The sequence below is a fragment of the Pararge aegeria genome, chromosome 3 (genome assembly GCF_905163445.1).
Source record: "Pararge aegeria chromosome 3, ilParAegt1.1, whole genome shotgun sequence".
In the NCBI taxonomy this organism is placed as follows: domain Eukaryota; kingdom Metazoa; phylum Arthropoda; class Insecta; order Lepidoptera; family Nymphalidae; genus Pararge; species Pararge aegeria.
In genome coordinates, this window is record NC_053182.1 from 19,854,316 (window position 1) to 19,867,827 (window position 13,512).

Sequence of the window (13,512 nt, forward strand, 5' to 3'; positions counted from 1 at the left end):
TGGGGCTATGGCTTTTTTATGTTTTTCGTCCTCACCAATTTTTATTTATTTTTGTTCACTCAGTTCTCCTCTGACATGGGTTATTTATGCGACTTTTGCTCTGAATAAGTGCCAGCTCACGATTGTCGTGATATGGTTATGCTATTTTGTCTTTTTTTTCCATTTAACTTCACCTTCTCCTTATGCGCAAGTGGCGCTGTCTTCAGTGCACCGTCAACAGTTATGTATATATGTAAAAAAAATATAAATGATTAATTAAATTCAATTAAGTTTTATAAATAAAGCCTAACAAAGTTATCCCCATAAATTAATGCACAAGTGCCGGGTCACAAATCCTCCTTCAACGGATCATTTACGGTTCAGGCTATTAAAATGTGGAACGCCCTGCCGTTAGATATCCGTGAGACACAATCGATTGGGACCTTCAAGAAACTAGTGAAGGATCATTATTTGTCTCTATCGGCCGAACATCGCTGAAGCGGATCATTTTAAGTGTGTAATTTTAATTATTTATGTATTTCATATAAATTGAGGATGTTATATATTTTATTTATATATTTGTATAATTTTAAATTTTATTTATTGCACCACCTACCTACCTCTTTTCTATGTTTTTTCCTTTTACGCCATTGGTTGCCTGGAAGAAATCTCTATGTAGCGATAAGGCCACCACATTAGACCACCTCTAAGCACCAGCGGTCGCTAAGCCTCGTCGATAAGACAGCGGGGTGCACCAGAGGTAAGTGAGGCTGCCCAAAAAGGACTCACTGGCATTAAGCTCCCTTTTAAGTTAAAAATAAAAGATCCAAAGGCACCTTCAAATCCATCATTTAATTGATTCTATTTATACAAACATACAGTATAACAATTTTCCTAACTTGATGTTCACCAATTCTTTATTTTATTAAACCTATAGCGTCCCCGACATTCTTACAAGTAAATATATTTATAGACATTTATAATAATATAATTAAATTACGGCATATAAATACAATGTATTCATTATATACCAAGAAATGAACATAAACAAAAGGTACAGAATAATACAAATATTATGAGTAGGATGGCAACCCACGCGGGAAGTGTACCTGGAATTAAGAATATTTTACACATCAGAACAAGTTCTAATTATATTAAAATATTTGAAGTTATACTCTATTGGCGCGTTAGGGAAAAATGATGAGAGGAAATTTTTACGATGCGCACACCGTCACAAAAAACCCGACACCCTGAAGTTAGGTATAGTCAACAAAGCAAAAGTAAGGACATCTACGTATGTTTGCGTGAGAACTGACAACTGTATTGACGATATGTATTTTTTTGTGATATTTAAATAAACCTCATTTAACTAGATAATGCATTTAAATAAAACTTTCAATGTATTAAATACTTTTTTTTTATTGTTAGTGTCGTTTTTTCTACGAACGTAAAATAAGGCGAAAAATGAAATTTTTAAAAAGATTTGTTTCTTGTTACGCCAAAGAAATAAAACTTCTAAAGTGTGTGCATTAGAATACACACGTTTTTTTTTAAATACTTCGTAATAAACCGCTTGATGTCAAAACTTTCTATCCACTTCTAATTTTAATAGTTTTAGTAAAGGCGCCTTTGATTTCGTAAATCCAACCAAATTTAGTCCGCGGATAAATTGGGTACACTATATGCTTCTATTATGAGAGGCGTGCCAAATGTGAGATTTTTACCTACGTTTACTTTTTCGATGGAGCAAATAAAAATTTGCGCCATCTAGTTGCAATAGTAGGAAACCGTATTGTCGTGTCGCAATACCATAATAATTACGTCGTAGTTTATTTATTGACTTGTACACCACGCCAAGTTCAGAAAAAAAAAAACACTTCAAGAATGTAGTAGGATACAAAAGGAGGCCTTATTGCTAGGTAGCGATCTCTGCCAAGCAACCTTAGGATTAGGGAAACTAAAAATAAAAACGAAAAGGTTGGGTTCACTGTTTACATACATTCGAATAATACATACACTAACATAAACCAGACTACACAAATACATAAATAAATAAATATATAATAATACGGTTTCCCACTATTGCAAAAAGATGGCGCTTCATCGTGATAGGCGGGTAGGTACTATGGTGGGTAGAGGTAAGGAGGATCATCTGTGTATATGAAAAAGTGTCGTCAAAATGTATTAAATTAGGATGGCGCCACATTTGCATCAAGGTAACTCTTAAAAGAAGCGCCAAACCAAATATTGTTAGAGTAGGCTTGAAAAATAAACAAGGAAGTAAGGTTATATTTACCACAATATTTTGTACAACGTAAGTTGTTGAAATTCTCAATAATTAACTACTTTAGTCGATAATGACATTAAATTTTTTAACTCGGCATACTTCAATTCATCATCATTCATACCCTGTGCATCCACCAGCGCCATTGTGGAGGATTTTTGAACTGTTATTTAGCGCATGCGACTGGACACTTTTTCAACTTTTCTCCCATATAAGATGACTCTCCTTACCTCTACCCTCCATAGTAGGTACTTAATCGACAGAGCGCCACCTAGTTACAGTACTCAAGAAAAGGTACTATCGATAGATGGCGCTGTCGAAAAATATGAATAGTGGTTAAATTTCACGCGATGTAGTAAGTAATGATGTAGAAAAAGGCGGGAGGCTTCGTGCATGGCGAACGCGGGTTTTTTTCTGATTTTTTCTTTACATTTATTGTGAACTCGTTTTGGGGAGGATTGGTGTTGTTTGTATTGTGCATGTTGTATTGTTGGTGTCATTCTCATTTGCCACTCGAGCTTCGCGACTCGTTGAGCTATGTCGGTAACTCTGATTCTGCTACGGATCTCCTCATTTCAAATTTAAAGTATACAGGTAGCAGTGGCGTGCACTGAGTTATTTACCAGGGTATACATACAGCAGGCATATTGCATCAAATAGCATAAATCCTCCTCATATGCGAGTTATATATCAATTTTAGCGTAGGCAGAGCTTTTGTGCATGTATGAAGTGCAGGTAGCGGCGCGGATACGTACTGGGGTAGGGCAGCGTGTGCACGACGAGCCGGTTGTCCACGGAGATGGACAGCAGCGCGGCCTCGCTGCGCCCGCGCGGGCCCGCCGCGCCGCCTCGCGCGCCCAGCCACTGCAGGCCCGTCACGAACATGCCGTGCGCGCGCGACACGTGCAGCACGCGCTGCGGACACGCCCATTTGTTTACTTAACACCAATGAAACTAATGGAACACATTATTAATAATAATAGATAAACCGCCATGTGGAGTGTTGAGTCGACCGTTATTGTTCCGAGCGTCGTTTCAGTCAATGGTATTCTCGCAAAAAGCTTCGACCAACATCTTAAGAAGCTTTCGCTTGGATACAGAGGGTAGTAGTCCTTGAAACGGCGCGTATTGTGAGGACTCTGTCACTCTGAAGCCCTGACCGCCGGTTGCTTGGGAACTCATACCGCAAGCGGAGGAGTGGTTTTTTTTTTATAAATTTTTAATAGTGTTTTTTATTTTTCTTTTTAATTTATCTTTAGAAAATCAAAAAAAAAAAAGTATAATAAATAAATGATAGAATAGTAATACTGGGCGCCGCAGTCAGATCTCACCTGCAAACTGAACGCGATGTAGATGTCGACGGATCCGCTGAACATGGTGCCAACGCCCACGAAGCGGCCGTCGTCTCGCACGGCGAGCGCGGACAGCGACTCCGCGCTGAGCACGGAGCGCACGAGCCGCCCGGTGCGGGGCTCCCACAGCTGCAACAGCCCCTTCTGCTTGCCCGAGCGAGCAAGCGGGTTCGCGATCGTGAACATGCGGAAACCATCCGAGTCTTCTATATCGCCGAACCTGCAAATCCAATGTTTTTCTATTTAAATATCAGTATCAGTAGTAGAGATTTTTGCGACAGAGCTCATCCGGGGAAGTACTAACACACTGCTTTTTGCTGCCGCTAAGCAGCATTGTTGCACTGCTGTGTTTTAAGACCGGGACACAGTAATGTACAGTAGGAGTCACTTAAATCAATAGGCATCCCGCACTGCTTATTGCTGCTGCTAACCAGCATTGTTGCACTGCTGTGTTTTAAGACCGGGACACAGTAATGTACAGTAGGAGTCACTTAAATCAATAGGCATCCCGCACTGCTTATTGCTGCTAACCAGCATTGTTGCACTGCTGTGTTTTAAGACCGGGACACAGTAATGTACAGTAGGAGTCACTTAAATCAATAGGCATCCCGCACTGCTTATTGCTGCTGCTAACCAGCATTGTTGCACTGCTGTGTTTTAAGACCGGGACACAGTAATGTACAGTAGGAGTCACTTAAATCAATATGCATCCCGCCCTGCTTATTGCTGCCGCTAAGCAGCATTTTTGCACTGCTTTGTTTGAAGACCGGAACACAGCATTGCAACAATGCTGCTTAGCGGCACAAATAAGCATGGCTATAGTATCCCGAACGAGCTCTGTCACAAAAGGCTACTATTACTAAAATAGATATAGAATGAAGCGGTGATAGCGCATTAAGTAGGAGTTCTACTTCACTTTCGGGGGACCGAGTTCGAATCCTAGCACGCACCTATAACCTTCCTAAGTTTTATGCGTTTAAAGTAATCAAAACATAACTCGCTACAACGGTGAAAGTAAACATCGTGAGGTAACCTGCATGCCTGAGAGTTCTACATTATGTTCTCAAAGGTGTGCGGAGTCCACTAATCCGCACTGGGCCAACCTTTTTTTTTTTCATATTTACAGACGAGCGCTTGACTACAATCACACCTGATGCTGAATGATGATGCAGCCTAAGGTGGAGCGCGCTTGCCTAGACGATGCCTATTCACTCTCGATTTAAGGCAAGCAGCGTGGTGGACCTGGCCTTAACCCCTCCTCTTCGACCCGTGACCCGTGCCTTGTGGGCCGGTAATGGGTGGATGTGATGACGGAAGGTGGCTCACTTGCAGCGTCGGAACAGGTACTTGGTGCCGTTGGGCGGCTGGCACGTGAGGCTGAGCACGGGCGGCGCTTGCTCGCTGGTGCCCCACAGCAACGCCTTGCCGTCCTTGGCGATGCTGGCCAGCACGTGGTCGCACGGGCTAAAGTCCAGGTCGTCCAGCTAAAACCAATATAACCTTCACGATAAGCAAGACAATAACAAAGAATCGCTTAACTATTGTATTCATCTAACGACAAATGATTTGACGGCCGACTAGCGCACTGGGTAGCGACCCTGCTTTCTGAGTCTAAGTCCGTGGGTTCGATTCCCACAACTGGAAAATGTTTGTGTGATGAGCATGAATGTTTTTCAGTGTCTGGGTGTTTATATGTTTATTCTAAGTATATTATGTATATTATTTACAGTAAAAATATTCATCAGTCATCTTACTACCCATAATTCAAGTTACGAGTACTTCGGGACTAGATGGCGATGTGTGTATTGTTGTAGTATACACAGGGTGTCCCAAAACTTGACGATAAAATGGTACCAGCCGAGGGGCCAACTCATACCAGTTCTGGGAAAAATAAGGAAAAAAACCCATGTTGTAGTTAAGTAGTAATAGAAATTTATCAAAAAAATTAAAAAGCGACACCCTTGATCGCATTTTTAAGTACCGTGGTTACAAATTTCACAATAGGGCAGTGATTTTTTTAGTGACGTCATCTAGAATAACCGTGCTATAAATCGAAACTACAAACAAAAGTAAAAAACACTGTTTATTGAGTATAATAAATTAAGTTTCATTGAGTTATGGTTTACAAAAATTTTATCAGTTAACTTTAACACTTCATTTTGAAAAAAAAAAGTATGATACTACACTTGGCAACTTATTTCAAAAGATGGCCCATTTACTCAAGATTTCAAAATGGTGCAACACTTTTCCTTCCATTAAAAATGTTATTTCTACTTTTTTTGCAGTCATATTACTCCCTAATCTGTTTCTACGCGACATCGCACCGGAACACTTGATCGCTTAGCGGCACGACTTTGTCGGTAGGGTGGTAACTAGCCACGGCCAAAGCCCACCAGGCAAATTTTTCTGCTATATATAATGATATATTTCTTATATTACGAGTATACCTGATATATGCCTGTTATATTTGTTTCCATAAAACAAGATGTATTGATATAATAGCGACCTTTAATAAATAATACTATGTGTAAGGACATGGCTAAGGTCGACATAAAACCACAGCTTTCAATGCAACTGCTACGTTTCCTGAGAGCATTATTCAATAACTAGCTGTTGTACGCGACTCCGTCCGAGTTTGTTTTTGTTTGTAGTCATCCCGTAGGAACAGTTTGTTTGAGAGATGTGTGGCATTAGCCAAAAGAGAAGATACTAAAATACATATTCAGAAAAAACCATTCAATTCAGGTGTATTTTCTATAGGTATTTTTTATTGTATATTTTATATATCGGTTGTAGTTTTTATAAATAACTTGGTGTTAACCTTGAATTTTTTAAACTCTTGATATTTTCTATATTACTGCTATACAAATACCCTTGACGATTAAGAGAGCAATCTATTTTTTTTTTTATGACGGCAATACACACATCGCCATCTAGCCCCAAAGTAAGCGTAGCTTGTGTTATGGGTACTAATTTTTATGAATAATATACATAAATACTTAGAATATACATATAAACACCCAGACACTGACAAACATTCATGCTCATCACACAAACATTTTCCAGTAGTGGGAATCGAACCCACGGCCTTGGGCTCAGAAAGCAGGGTTTCTGCAAACTGCGCCAATCGGCCGTAAAATAATAGTTAGGTATATCTTCTCGCTAACTATCTTGGATGTAATAATGCGTGCTTTAATCATTTAGTAAATAATTTTATGTACCTATGACCAATAGTTTTCTCAACTTACGTACGTAATTAATTTTATAGGCTAGTTTGATAACATAATTGGATGGCATTTTTTTTTATCTCTAATATTTTGAACTAAATAGCTTTTATCATGAAGGGAATTTATGTAGCAGTAAAATACTTTTTAATACATTTTAATCGGGCATTTTATTTAGAAGATATCAGGACAATAAATTCAAAATTCAAATTCAAAATTTCTTTATTCATGTAGGCCTATCACAGGCACTTATGAAGCGTTCATACATATTTGTTTACATAATTTTATCGGGATGTTGATAACTTCGTTCGCCAACTTAAATCTAAAGCTACGAGGGTTCCAAACGCGCCCTGGTCTAAGAAGAGCCCACAACAAACTTAGCCGGGTATTTTTTTGTTATCACCATCTTCCAGTAAATTTAAATTAAGCTATGAAGCTAGAGCAATTCACACCTAAGCTTTTTTATCGTTTAAATAATCCTTAATGTTATAATAGGAATAACGTATAATGCTTTTACTTTTTATAGAACCACACATCTTTTGACGCCATCTCTGGCGCAGTGGTGAGCGCTATGGTTTTAATTTGAATGTCCCGGGTTCGATTCCCGGCAGAAGCAATTTAGGAATTTATAATTTCTGAAGTTTCTCTGGTCGGGTCTAGTGGAGGAGTTTACCGACAAAGACGTGCCGCTAAGCGATTTAGCGTTTCGGTACGTTGACGCGTAAAAACCGATTAGAGTTATGGGTTTAATATAACTGCCATACTACCTAACAGGCTAGCCCGCTTTCATCTAAGACTGCATCATCACTTACCATTTTCTAAAAAAGTATAGTTATAATATTCAATTTGAAATAGAACTTGCCTCTTTGATGTGTCCATACAGTTGGAACAAGAGCTGCATTTGAGGGAACGACCACATCCTGACTACGCCATCAATACCACCGGTGGCCATTAGCTTACCATCATGACTAATTGTTACCACCCTTTGCAGAGGATCGTATCTGAAAAAGATAACAGTGTTTATCACTATTTGTTAGTCTAATCGTCGCTTCGGTCGTGGCTGGTTACCAGCTGCTACATATCAATGGATGAAGAATTCCAGTACAAAACAGCTTAGAAACCGATTAGAGACGTGCGTTTAATATAACTGTCATGCCCTTAACAAGTTAGCTCGCTACCATCTTAGACATCATCGTCACTTACCACCAGGTGAGACTGCAGTCAAGGGCTAACTTGTAGTGTGGTAAAAAAAAAGAAAAAAACACACTTTAATGCTGCAGTATATGACACAGACAAGACCTCCTAGCAAACTAGATCTTGAAAAATAAGATATCAAATTGAATAGGAAAAAAACTGGCAACCTCCCATTTATAAGATCACAGCGCAAATTAGTTACTTTACTACGGTTACTTATAAACTTATTCATCATACAAATGATTTGATATGATGATAATCCAACATGTAAATAAAAACCCTAATAATGCTTCAGTCTTTAGAGGCACATGTGTATTTACGTCTCTGAGACTTATCTGAGAAACCGAAACACTAATACTTTTTCAGTAAACCACTGCCATAGTTTTCACAGAAAAAAAACCTTCACTTATTTAATCTATTGAAAAGGTAGGCGTCGCGTTGCGTAGGTAATATGCGCGTGTCGGTCTTTTATCTTCAATAGGGTTGTTACAAATAAACACTTATCACGTTACGAATGTTGTGAATTAGTTTGTATGTTAAAATAAATATGCATCTTTAGATTTAATTTTTTTTTTTTCAGGGTGAAATATATAAGCACCCTGCAACAATATTTCGTAATTCGGTAACATGTTGTTTACATATGATGTATGTTATTAAAATAAAATTTAACAATAAATACAATAAACTTACGCAAAATCTGTTTGCACACTATCACATGGCCGTATTTCAAAAGACATCCTCTTATCTGTCGTATGATTTCTTTTTTCCTTTTCCATTTTCGATATGTTGTCATTCTCAGACACTGTACGCCTTCGGCGCACTAAGCCATTCTCCGCTCTAAAACTCCCTCTCCGCATCTCCGCAACATCAACCATCTTTACATTGACTTTATATAACTGACAATGGCTCTCCTGACCTGCCGCTAAATATATACGGTTCTGCACATTTTGTATTGAACATGTCATAACTACATTAGGCCCTGTTTCATACCGCATAACCTCTTCCGCAACAAATCTGGTTCCATTGTGAGATAGTTCAAATATTTCCTGGAAATAATTAATATACTTACATAATTAGATTTCAAACTAAGCCCAGCGAATAGCTAAGAGGTTCTCAAAATTACCTGCTACATATTATGAAAACAAATTACCTCACTGCATCTGCTGTCTGAATAGGATATACTCAAAAATTAGCTAATGGATTCTTTGTAGTATTAACTGTATGTACTAATGGACAGAGTGATTCATGGGAAATTAAGGTAAATAAATTATTAAGGTTTTCTGTGAATTGGCTGGAATATAGTGATGATTGTTAAAAAAGTCAGAAAAATCAAGCCAATCGGGACCTTTACTGGCCCAGAAATTCAAAAATAGCTTTTTATAATTTCTGTGTCTACTGGCAAAAGCACAGCATGCAAAATGGGTGTAGGATTATTATACTGGGAAATAGATTTTTATGAAACAAAAAAGGTCAACACATAATTTAGCATGACCTAAAGTAAGCTTGAAGTAACAAATGGATTTCTGTTTGGTATTAATCAACTAAAAGAGGCCCTTTTTAAATCCTTTTTAGAGGCATTTGGTCCATAAGCTATATCAAAAGTGGCATTGTGCCAAAGTTCAATAGTGGATTTTTGTAAATTCTGTAAATTTCAGTCAAAATTCCAAATTCATTTTGTAATTTAACACACTAATTTATCAGAGTTATTTGCGGTTTAATTATAAGCAATTTAAACATCAGTTGCTTTAAACGATTAAGGAAAACATTGTTAGGCAAATCTGCATGCCTGAGAGATCTCCATAACATTCTCAAATTTCCTATGCTACCTGGTGGAACAGTGTAAGAGGTCTCAGATAACAAGCCTCCTCTTGCTTTGAGATTAGGTGCCTTCACACAATCTGTTTTGGTTCATTTATAGATTTTTTCTGAACAAATAATCGATTGCTGACACATTAGAGTATTACGTAAATAAAAACGTATACTGGAGGAAGTTGTTTATTGCAGAACTGCTGACGCGTGTCGAAATACACATTGCTGACTTACGCACTCATGTTTTGCAAATAAAATCAATATCAACACTTACGAATCCATTCGCTACGCCCGTGTTCGATGCTCCTCCACCTCCGGCTACGAGGACGTGTCGATTTGTGAGGTTTTGGAGTGTGTAGAGAGGAAAATCGACCTTCGCAAGTAACCCATCGCATCGACTCGGAGACATCTTCTCTTATAACATCTATTTTTCGCACTTTACACGTCGAAACAAATAGGGAATTGCTACCTCGATGCTGAATATAACTACATTAGTCCATTTCTTAATTAAACACCATAAATAATTAAAAAAATATGTTGCAAACAAAGATCACACAAATCTAAACAACTGACTGGACCTCTCAGAATTTCCGACTTCCAACATGACAAAAGTCAAACTGACAGTTTCGTTTAGGAAGTGTTAGTTTCAAAGACTATATAATATATTTTACCTATTGCTAAATGAGAATGCAAACGTTAGCTTTTCTGTCAAAATAATTTCAAAAAGAGACTGATAGACTAATAGGGATCCCGGGCACAGATTACCAAGAATACTGACCCACAAAATGTTTTTACGATTAAAAAAGAAAGTTAATGTTTTGCTATAATCAGAAAAACAATTAAATTTTCCAAGAAACTGGTACCTAGTAATATATTTTGATTATGAAGAAGGGGAGTACAATTAAGAAACAAAAACAATTTTATACAATAAGTTTTACTTGTCCTAAAAATCACTTAAAAATAAATCAACACTAGAATACCATTACAGAGCAAAACAAGATACAGCGAACCAGATAACGAGATTTCGTGATATGAGTTTCAGGGCTTCCGTCGATCTGGGCGTATGGATTCCTTCAGAGGCAGTAAGATGACCATAAACAATAAGTATTATTAATGTTTTGGAAAACTAGAAAATGTAAGAAAATTACATTGTTACGTGACGTAAGTTATGTAATGTTTAGATTATTCCACCTACACGAGTAAGAAAAAGAAGTAAACTAACGCAAACGCGACTATGTGCAAAGGCGGTGCTAAAACAAAACTAAAGCAATCTCATACAAACTTTGGTGAAATTATTTGGTTTTGGACCAGCGCGGTTTAGTGCTTTATTACATAAAATTGGTATTTAAAGATAAATACAACATATCTATTCGTTTGAAAATGTGGCGGCAGTGATATAATTTTTGAAACATTATATATAAAAATTATGTGATCCTTTTAAGTAAAGTCGACAATGGCGCCAATTCTGTTGCACACAAATCTCAAAATTAAACTAAATTGACGGGGTGTAACATTAAAATTGAATAACGCAAGCTACCTATAAGTTGAATCATATGTGTATCTAGTACCTCAGGCTATTATCATATATCAATGTTTTACATGTGATGCTTTGAATAAAACCAATTTAAAATAGAGCTGTAATTTCCACTAAATTGATTCTTCAGTCTTATTCTCGCTCATTACTATAAATACTCGCGTTAATACCTGATTAAAATATTTTAAACCCTTTGTCCTAAGGGTCTACAAGAACAATACTTCCTTTTACAATCCCATCGTTCGCATGTGCCGCCTTTATAATGATTTAGTATCAAGTAATCGTAATATTGACATTTTTAACGAAAGGATAAATATTTTTAAAAATTAAATTATTAAGCAATATTCCACATAATCTTCCACTTAATCATATATTATATTATTTTTTAAGTGTTTCTTTTTTGTTTCAACTTTAATTTGATCTTTACTTTTTGTTTAATTTAATTCCAAGTTGTGTACACATACTTTGGGTTGTAGCTTAGAACAAAACTTGTTATTACTTATATTTAGATCTACTTTTAGTTATTACCTGTTTTGTGTACCTAATAACAATAAACTAAGAAGATAATAAAAAAGACGACACTATACTAAGACCTGTCAATTTAGTTTAATTCGGAGATAGATTTGTGTACAACACTACTGGCAGCAATACCTAACTCAAAACGTACCCTATTCAAATGTCATACCTTTATAGTGGCTTTCAAACTTTAAGTTGTCGCGGAAGTATGGAGGGTAGAGGTAAGGAGAGTCGTCTTATATGGGAGAAAAGTTGAAAAAGTGTCCAGTTGTTGCGCTAAATAACAGTTCAAAAATCCTCCACAATGGATGGTGGATGCACAGGGTATGGTATGAATGTAGCAATCGTAGATGAGTTGAAGTATGCGGAGTTAAAAAATTTAATGTCATTATCGACTAAAGTAGTTAATTATTGAGAATTTCAACAACTTACGTTGTACAAAATATTGTGGTAAATATAACCTTACTTCCTTGTATCTCCATACTTCCTTGTTTATTTTTCAAGCCTCTACTCTAACAATATTTATATTTGGCGCTTCTTTTAAGAGTTACCCTGATGCAAATGTGGCGTCATCCTAATTTAATACATTTTGACGACACTTTTTCATATACACAGATGACTCTCCTTACCTCTACCCTCCATACGCGGAAGTTAGAAACGCACGAAGTTCCAGAGGTCATAAAGTTTGAATCGTAATGTAACCTAGACTTGGGAGCGTAGTATAGCAGTAATTTGTATGACCGTATCTACTCTAAAATTCTATTGAAGAACAAAATAAAGTTTTATCTGAAATTACATCTCATTATTGTAGAAGAAGTCATGATACTTAATCGATAACCACAATAAATAAGAACTTTTACTTGTATTTCAGTTCAGTCTTGTTTAATCAATATAATAGAGTTTCGTTTAGGAATAGTTACATAATTCGGTAAAACTTATACCGTTCGAGGAGACAATTAGCCATAAATATGTACGAAAAATCATGTATGTATTTTATTTATTTTAATTAAGGCCGGTTAGATAAAATTAACACCCGATACAAAACACGATATAAGTGTTGATTTTTTGTACATAAATCTCTAAATTGACATGTCTGCAAACTTTTGACATCCAATTTTAGTTGTTAAAATAACGGATTTTTTTGTCACTTTACAAACACAAAAACATAGATCGGATTTCGACCTCACGCGATAAATATTAAAACTAAGTAAATTATTGAAAGAATGATGATCACTCAATAATATCATTTAAGGCAATTATTTTATATTAGAAAGAAGCAGGTGTTACATTGTGGAAATCAATATTTCTTTCTTTTTGGAAAAAGGTGTAGATATGCACTTGCTTATATAATGTCTATACACCCTTCCTTTGATAAAAACTTTTAAAGTTTATGTTCATTTTAAATGAGAAGAAGGAGAAACACTTTATTGCAGGCAAACCATAAAACAATACAGATAACACAAAATAACAAGAATTAGAAATACATTAAAAAAAATGGCATGCACAGACGTCCTTATTGCTGCAAGCAATCCCACACATGAGCGTTACACTTTACTTGGTGTAATCTAAGACAACCAGACAAAATTCAAAGAAAAAATTCAGATTAAAACTGCACAGACA

The 13,512-nt window shown here is 36.6% G+C and overlaps 1 protein-coding gene across 1 annotated transcript; it reads right to left on the minus strand.

The window, feature by feature from the left end:
* Positions 1-811: 811 nt before the first annotated feature.
* On the minus strand, positions 812-10,436 carry LOC120637375 (prolactin regulatory element-binding protein). Its single transcript, XM_039909193.1, has 7 exons — positions 10,117-10,436; positions 8,724-9,079; positions 7,702-7,840; positions 4,942-5,099; positions 3,595-3,835; positions 3,019-3,178; positions 812-1,088 (listed from the first exon to the last, which is right to left on the minus strand). The coding sequence occupies exons 1-7, from the start codon at positions 10,249-10,251 to the stop codon at positions 1,003-1,005; spliced, it is 1,275 nt and encodes a 424-aa protein (XP_039765127.1). The 5' UTR covers positions 10,252-10,436; the 3' UTR covers positions 812-1,002.
* Positions 10,437-13,512: the final 3,076 nt, after the last annotated feature.